Below are 24104 nucleotides of genomic sequence, written 5' to 3' on the forward strand. Positions count from 1 at the left end.
GGCGGGTACAATCAGTTGTGAGTTTGCGAAACGTCCCGCTTTTCAGCACTGGGTTTCTTCTGGTTGCTTACAACTCATTGAAGCCCGTCGGTCTACTCCGGGTGACCGTGAGTTTAACCACAAACGAAGGATGTTACGTAAGGAAATTGGGCAAAGCTTGCGTAAGGACCGAGAAGCCTGGTGGTCGGAGCGTGCTAATGAGCTGGAAGCAGCAGCTGCATCTGGTAATTACCGGAAGCTCTTCCAACTCATCCAAGCCACTGGCAGCAAGAAGTCTGGTGTGAGCGAAACAATCTGCGAGGATGATGGGATGCCAATCACTAACATCCATCGACGTCTTGGACGGTGGGCAGAATTTTTCGAAGGGCAGTTCAACTGGCCTGCTGTTCCGGCAACATCGGTCAGACTGTCCTGTCCTCCATGGCCGGTGACGGCTGATCCACCAAATGAGGCGGAAGTCTGCAAGGAACTCCAACCCTTGAAGCGCTACAAATCACCTGGCCAAGATGACTTACCTCCGGCTCTTTTTAAAGATGGTAATGACTTTCTGACTAAGGAATTGACGACGTTGTTTACAAAAGTCTGGGACCTAGAAAGTGTACCAACGTCATGGAATGAGTCGATAGTTGTCCCTATCTTTAAAAAGGGTTCACGTCGTTCCTGTAACAACTATCGGGCGATAAGTCTACTTCCGATTACGTCCAAGCAATTGGCTTCCGTCATACTTCGTAGGTTGTTCAAAACCCGAGAAAGATTGACTCGCGAGGAGCAGGCTGGGTTTCGTTCTGATCGAGGATGTATTGATCATATCTTCACCCTCCGCCAAATGCTAGAACACCGCCATACCTATCAAAGGCCAACAATCGTAGTGTTTCTTGACAAAAGGGCTGCCTTCGATTCGTTGGACAGAACTGTTCTCTGGGATTGTCTATTGAAGAAGGGTGTGCATGAAAAGTTTATTAAAATCCTAAAAGCCCTATATACAAACACCTTAGGCAGAGTGAGGGCATACAACCACCTTTCTCCATTGTTCCATTCGAGCAGTGAGGTTAGGCAGGGTCGCCCAATCTCACCATTCCTCTTCAACTTTGCCATCGATGACATTCCAGAAACAGCTCTGATGGATGTAAGCAATGGCGGTGTAGATCTGTTGCCTGGAGAAAGAATTCTCGACCTCGAGTATGCGGATGATATTGTCTTACTGTGTGATAATGCCCAAGGCATGCAATCCGCACTTAGTCAGTGTCCGTAGATATATTATGTGCTTTGCACCTTCGAAGTGCAAAGCACTTCCACAAGACAGGCAGGATTCTAATCCTGTACTCACCCTGGATGGTGAGCGGATAGAAGTAGACGAGAAGTTCGTGTATCTGGGTAGCTGCATGTGCTGGTGGGGGTGTGAGTGATGAGATCAATGCACGTATATTGAAAGCCAGAGCGGCTTATGCCAATCTGGGCCACCTTTGGCGCCCTCGTGATGTTAGTCTGGCTGTAAAAGGTCGGATCTACAACGCGTCGGTGAGAGCAGTCTTGCTCTATGCTTATGGAACCTGGCCTCTCCGAGTTGAGGACGTTGGACGACTCTCTGTGTCCGATCATCGCTATCTCCGAAGGATCGCTGACATCCATTTGCAACACCATGTCAGTAATGCAGAGGTTCGGCATCGTGTGTTCGGTCACAGAGACGATAATGCAATCGGTGTCACCATCTTGAAGCACCGACTTCGGTGGCTTGGACATGTTTTACGAATGCCGTCCCAGAGAATTCCACGTCGTGCATTATTTGCCGACTCTGGGACTGGTTGGAAGAAGCGGAGAGGTGGTCAGTGCATGACATGTTGTCGTGGTATGAAAGAAAGCTGCAAAGGACTGGCTTCTGTTGGTTCTTCACGACTCCCTGGTTGGGGTCCGAGAGACGTTGCAACACAGTGGTTAGAGACGTTATCAGATATGGCTAAGAATAGAAGCCAGTGGCGATCTTACTGTAACCTTCTTTTGCTTTCTTCATAAAAAGTTGTTGTGTCTCCCTTACCTGAAAGATTTCTTCTGATTGTACCTTTCCGTTCCCTCATTACTACCACACTACCTTACACCAATCCCTTCGTTATTGTCCTCTTTTTTTTCTTGCGCTCCTTACTTTTTTTTCTCTTCGATTTGTCATTGTTTTGTGTGGCGCATATACATTGGCGCTCTCTTGTTCCAATATTTATGTGTTCAAATAAATAATCGTAAATCAGGTATAGTTTTACCTTAGCTTTAGACACCCGACAGAAATATTGGTAGCTATCTCGTCGTTGCACCAGCAATGTATAGATGAATCACCCATTACGTTATCGTTAAATCAAGTTGTCATTTCCAGTTACCACGCGAAAACCCTGCTAATAACATGGATGGTTATTCGTATATCTGAATTAATCTCGATCTTCTTAGAGGATTATCGACTAGCAAATACAACTGAAAAAAGGATGCTGTGATGGCTTGAAAGTAGTGAAATGATGTTTATGGTAATTTACTTTGTTTCAAAAGTTAAGACTCTCAAGCTCTTCCATAGTATGCAGTGTCACTAGTTTTCAGGTTTTCCATAGGTGAACTAGATTATCATTAAATCTACTAGTTTTTTTTATTCTTTTGGTTGGTTTTCTGCGGTTATTTAATGGCAATTAAGAACATACCAAAATGTCATGAACCTAGATATTTTGTGGACATCACAACTTGAAAGGAATTATAATCCTACTAAAATAAGAAACGAATGAAAACTTACAGTGTTCCACAATTTACTACGTTTAATTGAGATGACTTACAATGAGTAATAACAGACAGTTCGATAATGAGTATAATTGAGTTATATAGTGAATCATTACACTCGAGTCATATTTAACTGCTTTTCTAGTAAACCATCCTGACAAAAATCATTTCCAGTAAAAGTGTAGTGAACAAGAACACAAGTGAGGACAATCGAATATATTTAAACACAAATTTACAGAACATCTTGGTAAGATCTGAGAACTATACAGTGAATACTTCATTTACAAAATGTCAATCAATTGTTTCAAACTAGACTGTTCCTTTTGCAAATATCAGTCAATCGTCTCCGACTTCATTGTTCATTTGCTTACACCCCAACCATTCTTTTTTCTCGTTCTCTTTTCTTTGATCTTCTTGACCTTGTTACCAGACATTTCACTTTCGATCGACGGTACATACTACTTATATCTGTCGACATCAGTAGCATATACCACAAGTGCTGAAGAACTACAGAGCACCATACAAACTGATTGGAGGATTGTTATTCATGTGAGATTTGTATAACTAATACTATCATAAGGTGTAACTTCTGATTCGATGTATCGAAAGTGATGGTCAATTTTAAACCCAGATATATATTTGTAAATGTTACTAAGGTTTCTGGATAATATTCGATGTAGCTGCTTAGGAAGGGCATATTTTGTTTTGATTATATATGCAATAGCCATCTGAAAGAAATGAACAAAACTTAGTGCTCGATCCTTTCCTACTTTTGTGAGTTATAACACCTAATTCCATGAAAAACGACTGACTAGAATCGCCTATCAGGACGCCATTCACCTCTGGTGGAACCAGTTGACACTATTATTTAGACATTACTTCATGCATAGAAATGACTGCCTCAAACGAATTTATTTTCTTTGAATGGATCCTTTTTACGTCTGATGGTAAGTTACCTTGAAATATCGTTGCAAAGATCTATAAATATCTAAGTAACTGAACATAAAAGTCATGTCTAGATATGGTTCTATAGACTTAGAGGTGTTAGAAATAATCTATTCAAAACTAACTTAAAATCATCGTTCTTTTCTATGACTCTTAATGTTTACTTTTCGCATTGCAAGACATGATATTTCGTTTTCCGGTACATCTCTGGAATACAACGAAACTGTGTTAAATCCGGCCCTCAAAATATCTATGATCATCAGAGAACCTTTTTTATAAGGTGTGATTCTTTAGAATAAACTTGTTCCAAGTGATAGTCATTTATGAAAATGACGTTTGTTTCCTTGTATTGTATACAGGTAAGCTCGCTTGATATACACCTAAAAAGAATAACCTTTCAAAATATTTATTGCATGAAGCTGAGCTAATCACCTATCCACTCACACAAACAACTTATTACCCTACATTGATATGATCAGCAACATTTATTGGCAAGCAATTTTATGAAATACTCACCAACTTATACTACTAATTGTAAACTATTCAGTAGTGTATTTTTCTATTTTGATTTAATTTTGCATGAATCGATGACCATTCATTGAACTCAACATTTATTATTTTACTCTAATCGCCTTGGAACACTAAATAAAAAAATATTCATAAAATAATAAAAGCTATCTCTACAGAATTCACTTCAAGATCCCAGTGATTTGGAAAAAACGTTGTAGTTAGTGAGCCTTTTACGAGAACACGCAATTAATGAGTTCTACGAAATATATCAATTGTATCCCGAGGATAAGTATCACCCGAAAATCCAAATTATTTCAAAATAATCATATAGTACTCAAATCGTTTAGGAAATTCCTATAGAAACTACTAGAACTTCTTATAATAAGGATAAATTTCTAGTTCGAGCATGGTAGCAACTAAATCTTGATTGATTCTAAGGGCTAAGTACTGATGAAAGTATGCTGGGAGAAATCCGATCCCGAAACGATTTTATAAGTAGTTAGATATGAGAAACTGACTAGTGGAGGAATATAATCCACTTACCTAGTGCGATGCTCTGTATCCGGCGTAGAATCACGCTGTATAAAGACTAATGATATTAACTAGTTGCCTAGAACCAAATTAGGGGGTTCAAACATGAAAACTATTACCTGATATCCGAATTCCTTATTTATCATTCAAAATGATTAAATGAGGAAAATAAAAGTAAATAAATTAGCCTGTACGAAGTAAGCGACATTCCTCTTATAACAACACAAGGATTTGAAATGTCTACGTATAGACCATTAAATTATATATTTTATTTTAGTTGGTGATTCACATCAACATATATGTGAAGTTACGCTGAGTAGCGTAGTTTAAAACATGCATTTCAATCTAAAGTGTAAACTCTAAACAAATGAAAGAGTAATGCTTACTAAACTGCCAATATTAAATCAAAAACAGAAAATTACCACAGCACTCAGTCAACATGAGATGCATTTGTCAATCTACCTCATTAAAACGAAAACGTTAATAAAAGAAATGAATCATTAAATACATTTGAGCCTTTTAAATGTCTGGGTAGTGATTAGCACTTTCGACCGCGTACCAATCAAGATCACATTTCCATGTTTAAAAATTTATAACATTTTCGAAACATCTTACTCATAAGCTACTTTGGTTATCTTAGTTTAATGTGAAGAATAATTATAAAAATTGGTAATAGGTTGAACTTCACGTTTAATTTTGGTAATTGCTGTCTAACTGAAACAAAGTAAAACCATGTGAAGTTATTTATTGTCTCAAACTGATTTAACAACAATGGGATCAATAATTATTTGATGTGAAAAACACTGAAGATTCGCAAACAATTTGATTGATCATTAATATCAACGTACAAGAAACACAAAGATAATCTCATTCATATATAAATGTTAACTTTGATGAGTTCCATTTATTAATATCTCGTAGTTAAATGATCATAATGCTTTTCGTCTACGATTTGTATCAAATAATCGCTCTTTATTCACCGACGAATGAATTGATAGGCAGTAAGAATATGAACAGCTTGTTAAAATGCGAATCGTACTACAACACAATGACTAAGTAATCTGTCGATTTAAACCTCAACTTAAAAATTACAATTACCAGCCAAAAAGGTGGTTTTATAATGGCAGTAAACCATAAGACGTTCGAACCAAATTTTCGAATTCTTATGAATCGTATATCGTGTGAATTGGTGAAAAATTCCCCTCACTAGGAAAATATATCACCCTGACCCAGAGAGGTATCTGTAACTAGGTTTTCAAAATGGTTTGTCCCACTAAACACAAGTCCCGAAACTGATTTGCAACCTAATCTTATTGCACAGATAATCACACGTAACGACTCAAAAAGCGTTTTTAGAAACGCTTGGGTCATTTAAGGTCCAATGATGAAGATTCACTCCGACAAATGCGATTTAAGTATAACCACATTACTTCTGAAGTGATGCACATTGACATGAACCTTCAATTTATCACTTGAATAGCTGGGGCGATAATAAGGTTTACTTAGTCAATTTGATCACTGGTTAACAGGACGCACATGACAACCACACCACACAAAACAACCGTCAAGATGTATACTACACGAATTATTTACACCACGAAAGCGGAACCGGTTTTAGAGTTCCCAAATACCTGGTTTTTAATTTGTATTTAGTGCCGAATTTAAAATCGCAGATCTCAAACTGTATTTCCGAAGAATAAATTATGACTTTTATGATAAAACACCATAATTACAGAAGTAAGCTTTTCCGAAAATCAAACTAAGAAAGCATTATCTGTATTCCTGAACGACTAAAGCCACTAAATTTAGGGCTAATTCCCAAACGTCAGGAGTAATTTTTAATCCTGATACAACAAACCAAACAAATTATTTCAACAGCACATAATCCAATTATCCGATTTTCAATTTCATAAAAGGACATAATAGACAATAGAACTCTTAATAAAAAGAGAAAATAATTTACAAAGACAGAGTAAAGTAATTTTGTGGGTGACCTATAAGCAGGCGCATTTCATGCGTACAAAAACAAATCGAAGATAGTAAGTGTTGGGGATACATCAGTGAAAGGACAACAGACCGGATTTTAAAAGCATATACATAAGCAAAGTTATACTATACTATAATGGAAGGAAATTTGATAGAAAGAAAAATGTTGACTGCACAAAGTACGTGTCGCATGTACAAAGCTAGGCAATAAAGAAGGGTATTTAGGAGATTAGTTTCTTCGGCTATATACAACACAAGTCTATATTACCCCGAAGTTCGAATAAAGACGTTTTGGGGGAAAGGCAATGTTAAACTATTTCTTGGGATATTGAACAAATGGAGGCGCAACCAAACCAGTTCTAAAACTCTGACATATATGTATACAGTGATAAATATTTAACACACTTCAACCTGATTTGATAGAACAAGCTGAAGAAAAGAAAAGTATGAGCTACAAAAGATTAGCTCATACATTTAAATAAGAAAACAAATTTGAATCTAAAAGTAAACAAATCATTCGTTACCAGTGAATTTCGTAAGATCTGATAGAGTTGTGAATTCGTTCCGAAGACCGCAATAAACAGGAAATAAAGACAACAGGAAAAATATTTTGAATATCCTCGGGAATTATAAACTCATTTGATGTGTAAGCACTGCCAATCAGGGAGGGGTAACTACAAAATGTATCAAAATAATGTGCGCAGCAACCAAACAGAGCGAACGACCACCGGAACAAAGTGAAAGAATGCACACAACTGGCTTGGAAATTCAGGAATCAAAATTAACATAAATGCGACGTTAAAGTTTAACGAATCACAAAGTTGTTAGATTGAAGGGACATGGAGCATTTATTAAAAGTCCCCTCCCTGAATAATAGTTTGAGCCTGCAATTAGGATGTGTTTTTACCAGTGTAATTTGGGATAAATTAACTAGCACTTGGATTGATACAGAAAACATGACCATGTCATGTCAGCTCAAAAACAGCTTTAAAATTACTTACACAGCCAGCAACATGAAAGTGTTCTCTCTACGTTTAAAGATAGAAATCATTGTATGCCGTTGCCAAGGTTATTAGCAGAATTATTGGAACCAGAATCACGTAAAGGGGCTCCTGGATCAGAAACATTTGTATGAGGAATATTTTGGTGAGTCATTAAAGCAACAACCTGACGACCATTGGAAGTGGCAGAAACAAGTTGTGGTTGGGACTGGTGAGAGAGGTGGGTTGGGCCACTTGCAGGAGCGGTTGTGTTAGTAAGTATTATGTGAGGTTGCATAGCATTCACTGTACCACTCAAGGGTTGATGTTGTTGTGATCTAAAGTGTACAATAGCTGCTTGTGGTGTAGAGGACTGACGACCCATATTTGAACTTGAAGCTGGGGTTAAGCGCTGAGGAACAGCACTAAGAACTTGAGACTGTTGATTTCCTACAGACAATATATTGGAACCAGTAGCTGAAACAAACATGTTAGATCCAGGTTCATTGCCACTGAACGCAGAGTCTGGACCAAGTTGAGTCGTATTATAGAAATGCTGTACTTGTTGTGGTTGTGACTGCACTAATGTCGCAGTGCCCGGAACTGCTCGGAAACGCAGAGTCGTAGTGTTTGGGACAGTTTGGATTGGTTGTGCAGTGCATCCAGTAATTAACGGTTGGTGATGATTTGTAGTGATTGGTGATTGAATAGAAATCCACTGAACAGGTTGATGCATCACAGCAGGAGTGGAACCTAAAGAGGTTGAACCAGTAACGACAGACATGGACGACATGGGTGTAGAAAGACTGTTTATATTTTGGGTTCGATTTAATCCTGTGTTCTGAGAATTCGAATTAGCGGAAACAGATGATGGAACGATAACAACGTTACCCGAAACCCCACTAGAACCTAGAAGAGATTGGGAGGCATCAGATATTGAGGAAGTTGCAAGTGCAGAACTCGTAGATAGTGATGACGTACCAGGCATACTTCCCGAAGTAGTCACACGCCTTTGATTTGCTTGAGCACGTAGCTCAGCTTGTTGTTTATGTTGCGAATGTAGAGCAAAAAAGGCAGCATGAAACTCGGGATGGCGTTTGATCCATGCGATGAACTATGAGAGAATAAAAAAAACAATATTTAAAAAACAAATAAACAAGTAGATATTGGTTAGTGAAGTTCGTTTCCCATTTATCAGGCAAAATAATAAAACAGTGGTGTAACCGATATCAAAATCAATAGCAATATTCCAGTGCCATTTAACGCATCACCTAATATAAATACAATTTTAAGGAAAATTAACATGTATCGTATGGTGAAAGTAAACGAGTTTAATTTCCTCATGAGCTACCTATCAATTTAATACTCTCAATGATACTCATTATAAGGAATTTCGATTGGTAATATATTAGCAAGCATATTCATGTGTTCAAAAATTACCCAATAACTCACCCAAGCTTTACAATATTTATGCTTACGGCTTATGTAGTGAGCATGTTTTGTATACAAACACAACAGAAAGAAACGATTTGTCAACATTTTTAAAAACAGTAAGTTGCTCACCCGACGGTTTTGTTCATCGCTTGAAGTCCCGGTAGCCTTAATAAGGCTAATTACTTGACTAACATGGTCTATCTCAACTTGCGTAGGTTTGTTAGATATGGTTGGTTTTTGACTGTTTACAGGGTTAAGAACAGACACAGAAGAGTGAGTTGATGTTGCAGAAGTTGGCTGCGCTTGTGACTGTTGTCCGGTAGACGAGTGAACTGTACCTTGAGATGCAGTAGCTATTACTGGGCGAGGTCGCCAACCTGAAGTGACGGATACAGTGACTGGAGTATTTGTACGTTGTACGGGGCCTGTATTTATTGGTGGCTGCATTATGACACGACCTCCGGAAGGCATTAATGAAGAACATACAACAGGTGGACGTGGGTTTGCACCCTGATTGTTCTGAGAAGCGACAGTCGGTACTGGGATACGAGGTGGCTGCGAATATTGAGGATTTCCCGTGGAAAGCAACACTGGACCTTGTTGTTGTACCTGAGTTTGTGGTTGAAAACTCACAGGGGTAGTATTACTTAGAGGTTTTTCTACTGAGTTTGAGGAAGTAGATAACTGTGGGTTTCTCACTGTGTTCGTGGTTAAGGACTGGTGAATGGGAGATTGAGTTTGATGCACTGAATTAATGCTACTTGGATTTAAGGAAGTAGAAGAGATAGATGCTATTACAGAGGTAGGACAACTTTGTGTAGGAGGTTGTGATTCACTGGTTGGCAGTGCTCCTCGGTGCATTGTCGAAATACGACGTCTGAGCAACTTATTTTGTTGCAACCGCTGCTGCAATAGCTTTTGCTTAACTCTATACTTTATGTTTGAGCAGAAGGGGACAGGACACTTAGACTCTTCACAACTTCGAGCATGGTGCCATAGCAACGACAACAGCTGTTGACAGAGCAAACAACTATTTGTCGCTTTTTTGGTACAGTTCCGAGTGTGGCATAAAACTCGTTTCATCTGAGCACAAGTCTGCATGCGGCAATTTGCATCCCGGCACTGGCAAGCATGAAGTAAAGACCTTATGCATCCTTCTATGCTGATTCGACGATCAGGTGTAGCACCAGTACCACTGGGTCTATCACCTGTTTCTTCATTTGTGCCTGAATCTTCATCTATACCAAGACCATATTGAACCATAGGATGTGGATGATTTTCTGTCTTATAACAACGAGAGCACAGATCATATTCTTCACACTCATTACAATGCCATCGAGTTTCGATCTGAGCACCGCAAACATTGCAGTTATACATAAAGCTTTGACGCAATTCCATATGCAGTTCATACAACAGGACCATAGAAGAATACTTAGCACGACGCAAAGATGAAAATTCTAAATGCCTTTCCCGGGCCATCTGTAAGAACGCATCTCGACTATCCATTAGCTCACTATGTACAGGTTGATCTGGATCAGTGGTGGGTGGAAGTGAGGCAGCCGAGTTATGTCGGTGAAGGCGTATCACAAAAAATATTTCTTTTAATTTTTCCATAGTATCGTACACCTTCCGTGAAAGTTCTTCAGCACCGTCTATTGGTCCATCCAGGCGTTTTCTTTTACTTGCAGTTGATGTATTGCCTTTCTTGTTACCTTTGCGTTTCTTAGCCTTCTTTTTACCACTGCGCTTATCAGGATCTCCAGGTAGCCCCTCATTAGTGGAGCTTGAACAATCTGCTTCATCATCTTCAGCCTCTGCCTGAGCCATTGCCTCCTCACGACGCCGACGAGCTTCCTCCTCTTCCAGTTCCTGTGAAATAAGGATGAGAAATATCAATCAAACAATTAGAACTTGTAAAAGTAACTTTATTATACAGATCACAAGTGAGTTTGTAACGGTATCAGAAAGAAGCGATAAAAAACGTCACACAAAAACTTGGATGAAGATGGGACCAAGATGACTAATACAAAATTTAGAACGCTTTAGAGATATCAATTGTGAATAGTTTATTCTGATACAAACACAATATGGATAAATACCGATTATGGATGCTTTGAATTTTCAGAATAACGCCAGTCACATTATTAAGTATAACGAAAATACTTGTCAAACAGAAAACTCCTGTCAATAGGAAAGCAAACAGCTTAATAATAAGATCATGTTGTTCATCTTTTCAGACTACTTTATTATACATCAATGAAGAGACTTCTGATGGGAGCAAAGCGGTCAAGTAGCTCCAAATTCACTAGAAGGAAAATTCATAGCTGATCACAATGATCACTTAGACCACAGTGACCCTGATACAAGACATCACAGATACAAAAAATGCACTCAGCATTGGTCAACCAATACCAACCGTAGCAGCATGATATGCCCTGATGTCTCGTACAAAAGCACAATAAATAGAAATCGCTCTCGTTCTACTTTAAAGTACTAAGACATAATCGCTGAAAAATGTGAACAGATCACAGATATTCGATAATGTGGTTCTGAAACTACCTGAGTGTAGTAGGAAAAGCGAAGAATGAGTGTTAGGTATAGAGTAATAACTAAGGGGAGTAAATAAGATAAGGTTATGAACGTTTTCAGAGATTATTGGGTTGTATTATAAATCTAAAATCACTGACTACTAAAACGTGCTGCAACAGCTGAAGTAAAGATTGAATCGGACCGAAACAACAACAAAAAGTTGTCACTTTTTGCAAAGTAGATCGATTTTTCGCGTGTTCGTCGCTTGACAACTGTCCAAAAAGTCAATAGGGATCTCTTTTTCTTGTTATCAAGTACATTTTGGCGTTAATGTATATCCTTTGTACTTTCTACCAGTATTGAATTTTGGTTATTGGCAGAAGGGAATATAATCCAAACTGAATACTTAAAAACAACACTTTACGCAACAATTAGAGGCCAAGTGTAGAAAACAATAAGAATGGATATTCGCAGAAGTCTCTAAGTTGATAAGAAAACACTGCCGTAAAACTGAATTATGATTGAAGTCAGGAAACCTCTTTCAGTGCTACAAGCTTACTGTTATCATCTTAACGTGGTTTTTACTCGCACTGACTCAATTATGTTGAGGAAAATTTGAAGTATGACTACTTAGGCTAATACATTCTTACCGGGCCCTACATTAATTGTCAGTTAGTCAAATAATCACTACAGGTATTTTTGACTAGTTGACTAGAAAGATGGGTGCTAACAAGAGTAGTAAAGGTGACTTACGGGTTCACTTAGATCAGTTCCTGAATCTGAATTACAACATTTAACGGAAAAATTAAGACTCATTAGTGACCTTTATCATCAAGTCGATGACACAGTGTCACACAAAACAAATAGGAAACATGGCATGTATTCAAGTGATATCAACTTGAAACTATGTAGATCTGAGTAGCTGCTGGAAGTTGTAGTAATTAGAAATAAAAGAACTTAACGAGTTAAAACTTTAGAACTACGACATGAGCACAAAGTGTACTAACAAAAAACATGTCACTTGCTACTGCTTAATCTTCCGTTTAAAAAAAAAACCTGTCTATGGTTTCGACACTAGGCTACTAATCTGTAAGTTATCATCAGGATTGGGTTGCATCGACACCCGGACCAATGATAGGGAGTGAAGTAGTTGAGCGTGTCGACCGCTTCAAATATCTTGGAAGTCTCATCAACCCTTGTGGTATGGTGTGTGACGAAATCTCAGCACAGAAACAGAAGGCTCGACTAGCTTTTGCCAACTTGCGTCATTTATGGCGTAGTCGAGATATTCGTTAACCAACCAAAGAACGAGTTTACTGTGCAGCAGTTCGTTCTGTCCTACTTTATGGCAGTGAAACATGACCAGTAAGAGTAGAGGATATTCGAAGGCTGCTAGTATTCGACCATAGGTGTTTTCGAAACATTGCTCGTATATCCTGGAACCACCAAGTAATGGAGTTGTTAGGAAACAGGTGCCAGATGAGGATGGCAAAGCAATTGATGAAGTAGTGAAACTTCATCAGTTGAGATGGCTGGGACGTGTTACGTATGCCCAACCACCGACTGCACAAGTCCATGAAGTCACTGACAAATGAACTGAGACATATTAGCAGGTGTAGACTACCTGGTTGGGATCCGCAAGACGATAGCAACTGATGGTTAGAGACCCTGAATGACATGACTCAAAATCATTTGCAATGGTGCAGATGCATCTACTCTTTGTGTTCTCTCAAATTCTCATCTTCTGAATTCATGTCCCGTTTTTCCGCTTTCCAAATTTACTTCACTAGATTATACTCCTTGAATAACATCTTTAAACGCTAATGTTTCCGATTACTGCCTATAATTTTACTACCTCTACCACTACGGGATTTGAATCGACAACTGCATCTTCGTGTTAATGTGGTATGGCGACTCGAACTGATGTACGTACGTACGGGGTTCTACGTTGTTACTGACTGACTGAACAGTTACTGGTGTCTAGAATTCCTCAAGTTATGAAGACAATCGTCGAGAATATGAGTTCCATGTTTTTCGAAAATCTAGGCAGTAACTGAGTGATGATAACTCGTCACAACGATTTCTTCTAAAGAAGATAAACAATAACAGGGGAAAACTTTGGGATGAATCCAAAAATCTTACTGGAAAAAATAAATTATAAACCTGAAAATCTAAATCAATATTAGTTGTGCAATGCAAAGAGGCACTTACGTCAAGACCAACAATACACATGAAAACGCTAATGCAGAGGACGAAAATACTGTTATGACAGATTTACTTACCTTAAGAATATCTTCAAGTGTATTTGGCCAAAAATCACCTTCAAAATAAGGGATCTCTGTAGGTGACACAAGTTGATGGTCTAATGCGTCTTTCAGGATGTTTTTGTAGTCCACCACAATTCCTTCTATGATAGCCTTTTGAAGCATCCGACGGTACCACTCCTGCAGTCTCTTTGCTTTGGGAATCTTTTGCTCGGTAGGATGCATATGAAAAATATAATCGTCGCCTTCGCCAGGTGGACAAGCCCATATGTGTGCCATCGCATAACCACATCGCTTTGCATACAAAAGATAACCAACGAGAATCTCATGATACACATCTGTTCTATATTGTTTTGGTCGGAAAAAGAAGACTGAATCTAGATAAGCAACATAAACCCTTCTACGATTGGGTTGAGGACTTTCTGAACCATATTCTTGCACGTACAAACCGAAGAAACACACATCCTGGCCGTCGATTTCTTGGAAAGCAAACACAGCCTTCAGTCGATAAGGAAACGATTCAGACAACTCGCCACTTTCAGTGAATCTTGCACGCATTAAAGGTTTAACTTCTACAACCTTATCAGAACTTGCCAGCACGCGAATAGTAACTTCTCCAGTACCAACTTCTTTTTTCTTAAGGAAATCGTTAACACGCTTTTCTAAGAAATTGCTCAAGCGCGTTACGGGTAGCTTCTTAGCAGTGAACCGATTTTCTTTCCGCTTTATACCGCGCTCCCGTAAACAACCAGGACAAATATATCCACTTGGCCATATTTCGTTCATGTGCAAGGCGCAGACTTTATGCCATCGTCTACCACATTCCACACAAATAACAAATTCTTCTTTTTCCTTCACATTATTCTTTCGTTTCTCAAACATCTCTCGTTTAATCGGGCTAAAAAAATATCAATTAGTTGAAAAATAATAAAATCTGGCTTACATAGATTGATTTGGTTCGTCAGCTAATATAATTACATCCCCAGCTTCGCTAAAACATTTTTCACATTGATAATATTTATCACATACGAGGCCGATTTGTTTATCACTAAAGTAAATAATAATATATTAAAGAACTCACTTGTTGATGTAGACGAAATAAGTAGCATCCCGGTTTATTGTACATAAATTTGAAGAAGAACAATACAAACCCTGAGGTTGATATTCATAATCCTGACCACAACAAAACCCCATTGCTTGCATGACCTGATCTATGCGACTCTGAAAAAGTTCTGCCAACTACAGTGGAAAGGTTAAGCGAAATTACTCTAACATACCTTGGTGCACATCTTGTAAACCTTGGAGGTTTTTTTGTTGTACAGCCATGCATTATTAAACATCAGTCGAAAGTGATCCACGACCTGCCATGGGTCCGTGTACTTACCATCCTCCAAATTATTTCGAATAGTCGTAAGGTCCATAGGTTCTTTAATAACTTGGAAATAATCAGGTATATGTAGCATTACTGGATCGACTGGAGCACGGAAAGGTTCTGCATACTTATCATTGTATACTTCTTCATGCAACTGGAGGAAATGGCGCAAAAGCTCTTCGCGTGACCACTTTTTCCACTTGCTTTCATCTGGTTTTACAGGTAACATGTTTGAAGCTAATGAGACACTGCTTGAATTAAGGTTTGATGTGTTGTCCACAGAAAATGAGTCATTATTCACTGGTGGATCGTTACATGGCGTCTCATCAGCTTTCATTTCAACCTTTACTACTTTGCTTTTAACAAGGATGCCATCTCCTGGGGCAGCTACAGATGGAGTGCTGACCATTTTGGTATCTTCTATTGTTGATTTAATACTGGACTGTAACGTGGCGGTTTTCAGACTTGTAACTGATGAGGATACAACAGGTGAATCAGAAGATCCTGCTGTTCCTGAATCTGACTTGAAACGATGACGATTGCAAGCATTTTGTAAATAATGTTCGAATCTTGACATGTCGGTTTCTGAGTTGTTTAAATCCTGAGTTGCAAATGAATTCATTTCATAGCTCTCAGTTGAAGAATTGTAGTTGCCGTTGGTAATATTGGAGTTCGGAACTCTGCTTGCTGTGCAAGAACCTAATGTAGAAGAAACTGAATTGGACGGTGAAGCTAACTGATTAGACAATGTGGATAAACTCTGATTCAATTGCGATGAGTTAACAGCAGAAGATGATGTTACTACAGACTGAGAACTCCCTACTGAACTGTCCACTCCAAGTTGGCGGCTTTTACGTTTTTCTTCTAGCTCACGGTGTATCTTGTAACACTTCTGAGCCAACAAATGAAAATAATGATCAATATCTGTAGCAGTAACATACATTTCGCGTTCAACTTTGCGTGCATATTCGATTAGATTTCGCATTCTTGGATCTGAATAAGCAGCAGGATCCGGAAACGGGAAAATGAAACGTACACTGTAAAAGAAAAGGTTTAGTAATTAAGGGAGAGTAATAGTGTTAAATCAGAAAAACCTTTACTTGGTATGATAAAGCGATGGTATGACAAGCTCTACAAGTTTGCGTACGTCTGTGAAGTTTAGCTAGCTGCACACTAAAATTGTTGATAATGCAGCTGAACCGACATGTGCAAACTGGGGATTCATGTTGAAAATAAAGAACTACGAGCACAAATGTGGTCATGGAGGACAATCTAGTAGCAGTTTACATAAAGCACTAGAACTCATAGGACTTGAAAAGGTAGACTTTTACATGATAAAATTGAGTGGTCACTTTAAAGAATCTAACCATGAGAGATACTGGTGAAATAGTTCAGCTTGGAGGTTTGTCTAACCGAATCCCATGCTTTCCTAGAACTATTTATTTCGTGTTGCACTCATAAAATCAGGTACGATTGAATAACAAAAAATACGTACCACACACAAGAAAGAGATAACGTTGTGAAGAAATAAAAGAGTATGGATTTAAATCATGAAATAGGTAAGAATAATGTACGGAAAAAGGTCAGTTGAAAGCAGTAAAATTAACTTTTTTCAGATGAGGGTTCTTATTTTTATGAATAGTACGGAAAACGACAATAAGGTTGCTATCGATTTCTACTCCGAGAGATATGAGATAACTTCTCAAGCCAGAGTTACACCATCACTAGGACCTCAACCACGGGGTCGTAACGAACTGGCGGACGGCAACCCTACATAGCTTTTCACCATACCAAGGTGTTTTATTATACACTGACTGTCGCTTTTTTCACCCAATCTCAGCGTCAACAACCAACGAACATCGTGGAAGTCATTGGGATGACATTCATACATTTTTAACCCACTAAAAGCGGTGTCCCATGATTGTGACACAAAGAACGAGAACCTCAGCATTGCTAACATAGATGTTAACAATTCTCCAAATACGACGACCGAACAGAACCACCGATTTTATCTCCCATGCCACTAGCAGCACTTACACGACTACTCAGACACACGAACTTCCCGACAGCTTGGGATATATTACCACAGAGAGAACAGGCACAAGTCCTGTAAGATTGCTTCGCATTTGGAAGCCGCAACGTGCATGGCCTGGTTACGAGAACTAAATACTGCCTGGATAAGTTGTTTTAAAACACAGTAATATACGATATCAAAAAGCCTTTTTATGTGTAACAGATCCACACCACGAGCTCTCACCAGAAATGTCTCCAAAATATCATTGCCAGAAGAATTCAAAAGGAACAGTGAAGTCGAGTAACTCTCCTTAACGACGGAGAGGTAATTGTATACCATCATTTTACTTGAAGCCCTCGTATACATAACCTTTTTAGAAACATACCTCCACAACAATCCCAGATAACAGACCTGGTCCAACGAATCGAAGGCGGCCCGATTATAAAAAAAAAACGATTTTTGACCTGTAATAAGTAAACCGATGTCTTAACATTTGATGGAGGATAGAGATATAAACAACACATTCACGACAAACCCAGTCTGGTCTCTGTGAGTCAGCCTTCCACGGAGTTTGAATAGTCAGCGAAATATGATGAAACTTAACTTTTGGAATACATAACGTAAACCCTTTTTAGAAATGGGGACGAATGACGCTTTATTCTAAGGTGTTAGGAAACTGCTTCACAAACACCTGCAAACCCAATTAGTTCCATGACCGGAAGTTCGCCACCATCCACAAAAGGTTTAGGGTAGGTTGTTTGGGCTTGGCAACTTGTGGCGTCTTATGATCTGGAGTTGAGGACATCTTCGTTAGGTAGATTGGTAGTCGTTGACCAATGAGCACAAGACAGGCTGATAGACGTAGCTGGAACAATAGACCAGTTGGGTCAAAAAATAATAACTTCGAACAATTACTGTGCCAAATTTCGAATTTCGCGTTCACCTATCATCATCTTACATCAAAGTCAACCCCTTGACGACCAACGTCAAAGTATGAAGTTCTCAAGGTGGTCTATGTACATAACTTTCTTTCCTGGCCCGATGGATCACACAATTAACATTGTGAAACCTCCTATTTTTTATAGGAGGCACCAAGGAGGCTGACTGAGTAATTGAGCTAACATAAAAACTAATGGATTTTTGCGTCAGCTAGACATATGTATTGTAGGAAGTGACACAAACGTACATCGATTCCAGTTGTCACACCACGTTGGCACGACAAAATGAAATTGTTAAGAAAAATTGCTAAGTGATAGTGGTATGGTTACTGAGATCTACCTTATAAATTGATACAGAACTTAGTGGCAGGAACACTAGAGCATAGATGAGAAAAACAAAAAGTTTAACCCCAACCATTTACTTATTGATCTCACGATTGTTGATAATGCTGCAAATCTAAGGTCGAATAGTTGATTTTGAAATATCACCTAATATTTATTTGGATTTCGGTCTGTCGATATAGCGTATCTTGGCAGTTTATCATCGAAAGGAAAACCAGAGGCTTTTTTTCTCGGACACTTGGTCGGGTAATTAGAGCTGACCACATCTATCTCTTCCTAATTTTACTGTCACAGACAAATTTCTTGCTTTTCACAGACTGGTGTTTTCGAGAATTTTTATTAACTTAACCAGATGCTAACTTCAAAGCGATAACATTGAATTATTCGGAACGACTTCCTTTGATTTGAAGTTCAAAATGTTACCTAAGGACAAGTTTGTGCCAATACTCAATTCCAACTTTGGGAAGCGAAATAAGTGAGGACACTAATTGTATTAAATATTTCGAGTCTAGTCAAACCCGTTAGTTACTGAGACCTACGCACGGATACAAAAGGGTTACAAAGTTCTTACTGCCAACTAGTGCTACCTGTCTGTTAGCTTACGAAAGGACTAGTACACCGCTCGGCAGTTTGATTCGAATTAATAGACGGCCATGTGGATAGAAAACATTTATTAGATCGTGCTTTCGGTGCACCGTTAGTGGTAGGACGAGAAAGGATAGTATCAGACGTGTTGGATAAATTGAGCAAATTATTTGGAAAGTAAGCTTTAATAGACTGGTTACCGCCTGTCACAGCAAGCTATGCTAGATAGGTCGGAAAATGAACGATAGTGATTAGAATAACATGACATTAGCACATGAAGTGAAGAAAGATATATTTAACGTATGTAGGGTAGATACAGTTCTTCTTGCCCCCAAATGCCCTGGTACGGCCGAGAGTGGGGAAAGTCCGCTCTTCCTCTCGAAATGCTCTCACATGGCCACGCGTATATAGCCTCTGCCAGGGAAGTCCTACTCACTGCCTTCTCGTGGCGGGGGTGTTATTTACAAAAATGAGAGGACGAAAAGCGAATGTCCGGTCCTTTAACCGGATCCCAAACCAATGGTGCACATGGGCTGGCTCCAGTATCCTGCGGGAACAAATGGCGTATGGACCAATTGTTGGTCACCGGCTACCATGGGACTGCATCTCCTTACGATGCTCCACTGCCTTGTGGGTTAGACCTTTAGGTCAAAGGCTCGGGGTGTGGCCCCTAAGAAGACCACCTGCTTCGGTATGGGCACCCGGGCAGTATCACAGCCCTCACACATATCGAATAAGATTTGTGTGGCGCATATGTATTTGGTGCATTCTTGTACCAATATCTATGTGTTAAAATAAATAAATAAATATGGTCCGATGGACATCGATAATCAGTAAATGTGAACCTTCATAACTGAAAATGATTCAGTTACCCTCCTTCAGGCCCTAAATGCTATTTGACGCATCTCACTCCTCGACTTTACCCATTACGTTTGACCACTCAAATATTCAACTCCTGCAAGCATTTCCTAATCGTTTGCATTTTTCTTGACTGTATCCAATTGTGATATGTGGTGGCTCAGACATACTTGAAGACTTCAAGTCGTCTTGCTGTAAAGTTTCAAAAACCATCATCAAGTTGTGACGTGACAAGTGTTTTTACCATATTTCGTATCTGATATTACTGAATCTCGTCTGAGTAAATATGACCGAGATAATTGACCTGAGCTGGCTTATCGTTTATCTGAATCTTTCCCGACTACCTTAACTCATAACACAACTCGCAGACGTAGGATGCCTCAATAAAATAGCAACCAGAACAGATACAATCCACAATAAAAACAAGCTATCATAAGAAAGCATGAATAATGATAACAATATTAACGTTGAAGCAGAAAACAATAGTAAAAGATACACTACCAAATCGTTTAGTCTTATAATCAAGGGATAAATGGTAATTGGTTCGATGTTAGCACTGGCATCACGTTTCAAAACAATTAGCAAGTAAAAAAGCTCTTAGAGTTTTGAGACCTGAATCAAGATTCAGATGGTTTGGTCAACGTACGGTAACAACTACTAACTTGTTTCATTTAGCACTAATTTCGACCTAAAAACTGCTTAATAATTTCGAAACACGACATACTGTATTCATACAATAGGTTCCTAATATGACTTGGAATGATGCGATAACAATTCAGATATTTTCTCATTATCAACGCCTAACAAAGGAGAAAAATATCGTGACTCCACGAACGAAATAATCGGGCAATCACTTAGTGACATAACAAATCGATCTGAAAGAACATTGCACGCGATAGTCGTTTGTACCATGGTACATCTAGCAAAAAAGTAAAGCTATAAATTTTACAGTGGTCAAGAAACACTAACAATTTGAAAACACTGGCTTCAAGTCAAAAATGAGACCAAGAAACGAGGACTACTACAAGAGAGAAAAATACCGTGGGATCCAAATGAAGTGGTCAAATTAGAGCAATAGTAAAGCAGGTAGATGTTTAGGACTATTTGACAACATAATCGTCAAGTTAACCTAGTACTTTCCTATAGGACATTTCTATTACTACTATAAACTGACCGGCCAACACGTATCCAGTCTCATTTTTGCCAAATTACAGGCCTAAATTTTAGAAATCACAGAGTAACTCACCTCAGATTTTAGTACACGGCAAGACCGAACACGCTCTTAATAAAGACAGAATATTTAGAGATCAACAATCGTAAACATCATGAAGTACTCTTTGGATTTAAGAAAGTATTGACATCTCCCTGGAGTAGTTGATGAGGAGACAAGAGCTAGGAAACCACATATACAAGTATGAAATTCTACCTAATTTTGGGCTAACCAAGTCCAAGGAGTACCAAGCGAACTAGGAAGGCATCGTTATATACAACGTAAAACCTAGAACATGGGTGTATGCCAGGAGTTACATTCCACTAGAACAGCGACATGAAACCGCCAAGCTAAATCTAATAGTAGAAGTATCAAGTGTAAGTGGTAATAAGACATCCGACATATGAGTGACTCAGGAAGACATCGAAGGAAACAACCGACTGGTTTTCAGGAAATTACAGAACTCGTAGGTCACCACTGCACAGTAGGAATGCAAACTAATGAAGCTGGTTCTCCGAAACATTTTCTAAGTTTCAAAAAAGCACTTGTAACTATTTTACGGAATAAAGCCAACACTAAGGAAACGAATATATGCATAAACAAGTATTACTGAAAGTGATTGTAAACACAACTGAGGATGTTAAATAAAGCACTAAATGTTAAATTAAATAAAATCTACCACTCACATTCTGCGGACAACATGATTACGTTGAGATATATCCACACCTTTTCGCCAGTCATTTTGCTCAACAGGAGTACAGTTCACTGCGACATGACTACTGACACCATTTAAGTTCGAAGCATCTGAGATCTGAGTACTGGGGATGACTGAGCCAGGTGCTCGTGTAACAGCTGTGTTAACAGGAACACTAGCGATGGGAGTGGCTCGAAAAGGTTGGCTAGGTGGTTGCTGAGCAGCACAGGAATGAGGACTGGAATCAACACCATTTACTTCGGGAACGCGATTCGTGACTGGATGTACCTGAGTTGAGTTTTGAGGCGGACGTATCATTTGATTACGTTGGTAGTGTTGGTTTTGTTTCAAAGGTTCACACACAGGGCATTCCCGATTGTTACAGTTCTTCCAGTGTGATATGATTTGACGAGAGGAAGCACAATGTGGCGTTTGGCAATTTTTACCTTGTGTACATGAAGTCATGTGTTGTAAAACTCCACGCATTGTGTTGCAATGGGGTGTTGTACATTGGCTTATTCGTCCATTGCTCTCATCTTCTTGGCGCTGACAACGGCGAGCATGAAGTAATAAGATCAACTGCTGTTGGATGAGTTGACGTTTTTCTGGATCTGTTGCAACCACAGAAGGGGCGCTAGTAGTGGCTGTATATGTCTGACCTATTGAGTGACTGCTTGAAACAGGAGCCGCGTTGCGAATATTGGCAGGACTACTCATTATTGATGGATTTTGACTTGGTATGTTGGTTACGACTATTGACGGACCGAGAACACGCGGAGAGTGATTCTGTGCATGAATCTGTGTATTATATACATTTCTGGATAGCAATGTTTCAAGCATATCAGGCTGGCTAGCAGGAGTGCTGCAGTGAGCATGAGTCATTGATCCAGGATTATATCCAACATTTGAATTGGGGGATGCACGGTGCACAATCGAATGGGAATATGATGAATGAGCACCACAAACAGGAACACATAAAGTCCTGGCCTCCGGTCCAATGTACTGAATGGGTTGATTATTTGCTGACAAAGAACAGATGGATGTTGCCGTAGGCAGTTTAGCCGATGAACTGGATATCTGGATCGTATGAATTTCCCCAGAAGATGAGTAATTATTAATAATTGCTAATGTGTTGGGATGTTGCAGTTGAGTATTTCGTAGGCTAATAGATCCACGAGGTTCATTTTGCTGAGTCTCTTGAGCCATGAAGTGAATTCTGAAAAAGACAATTGATGTAAGAGCATATATATAAACAACAGTGACACGAGACTGTGGTTATAAATAACATATAATGATTTATTTAACAAGAAAACTGAGTAACATCGCGACATTTCAGTGACATGCAATTATTACACATATAATTGGAACAGGTCAAATGTAGATATAAAAACAAAACGAGGTATTTATGATTAGCAAGTTTCGTAAAAACCACCACCTACATTATGCAGAAGCCGCATTTAAGCGAGATATTCACAGAATCGAAATAGATAAGACCAGGAAATCCCGTGAACAAGATGGCGTAAGCGCCCTAGACTCTTCCATCTTTCTGATTGGTCAATCACCGTTTATGAGAATCGTAAGAGGCAGGTGTTACAAAGCTTAAACAAACAATTTGGTATACACTACTCTGTACGCCTTATTTATTCTTCTGAGAGGACGATAAACAACAACCTAAGACCTTCCTGCGAACTTAAAGTGATGAATGGGTTTTAAAAAAAGTCCGCAACTTTGTCTGGAGGAATTGGTGATTTATTTTTTCCTTGAGATCTGTATCCCGGAAGTTGTAGATCATACGTAATTACAGATATGTATGTCTCTTTCTGTAGCCGTTCTAAAAACTGAAAGGAAACATAATATAATTGGTGATAGAACTGCACGGGGAGTTGCATCTACAGTTTTCCGCCTTTGTATGTTCCGAACTAAAGTAATCATAGACATTTATCCTGGTAGATTCAGCAGAGGGTGTCATCGTCATAGGTTCCAATATGCAACTTCGCAACTTACTGATTTGCACGGCCAAAAATTTTACGTAAACTTCGGTTCAAGCTCTTTCGTGTTTTATCTCGAGTGGATGTCCTAAGAGTGACTTATTACCCAAACGTATTCTGTTAGGTTAAAGAGAACTATGACCAGTATGATACGTCATGATGATATTCTCCTTAGAGTT

General features: G+C 38.9%; 1 protein-coding gene across 2 annotated transcripts; it reads right to left on the bottom strand.

Moving 5' to 3' along the window:
- Positions 1-2051: 2051 nt before the first annotated feature.
- Positions 2052-23504, bottom strand: MS3_00000082 (uncharacterized protein). 2 transcript variants are annotated; one of them, XM_051207995.1, is made up of 8 exons: positions 23377-23504; positions 21930-23153; positions 15202-16333; positions 15006-15163; positions 14868-14972; positions 13943-14822; positions 9261-11000; positions 2052-8811 (listed from the first exon to the last, which is right to left on the bottom strand). In XM_051207995.1, exons 2-8 carry the CDS (start codon positions 23141-23143, stop codon positions 7765-7767), a joined length of 6276 nt encoding a protein of 2091 aa, XP_051069282.1. In that variant the 5' UTR covers positions 23144-23153; positions 23377-23504; the 3' UTR covers positions 2052-7764. The 2 variants fall into 2 exon arrangements, with proteins under 2 accessions (XP_051069282.1, XP_051069281.1); XM_051207994.1 differs by having other exon boundaries at positions 2052-14822; positions 15202-23153.
- Between the last annotated feature and the right edge of the window lie 600 nt (positions 23505-24104).

This window comes from Schistosoma haematobium, chromosome 3 (genome assembly GCF_000699445.3).
Source record: "Schistosoma haematobium chromosome 3, whole genome shotgun sequence".
Taxonomy (NCBI): Eukaryota; Metazoa; Platyhelminthes; class Trematoda; order Strigeidida; family Schistosomatidae; genus Schistosoma; species Schistosoma haematobium.

Bases quoted from the DNA above. Each gene is read 5' to 3' on its own strand.
- MS3_00000082 (XM_051207995.1), bottom strand. From the start codon at position 23,143: ATGGCTCAAGAGACTCAGCAAAATGAACCTCGTGGATCTATTAGCCTA. The intron at 16,334-21,929 runs GTGAGTGGTAGA...TTTCTTTTACAG, and splicing joins AATCATGTTGTCCGCAGAAT to TGTACGTTTCATTTTCCCGT. The intron at 8,812-9,260 runs GTGAGCAACTTA...ATTCTCTCATAG, and splicing joins GCGATGAACAAAACCGTCGG to TTCATCGCATGGATCAAACG.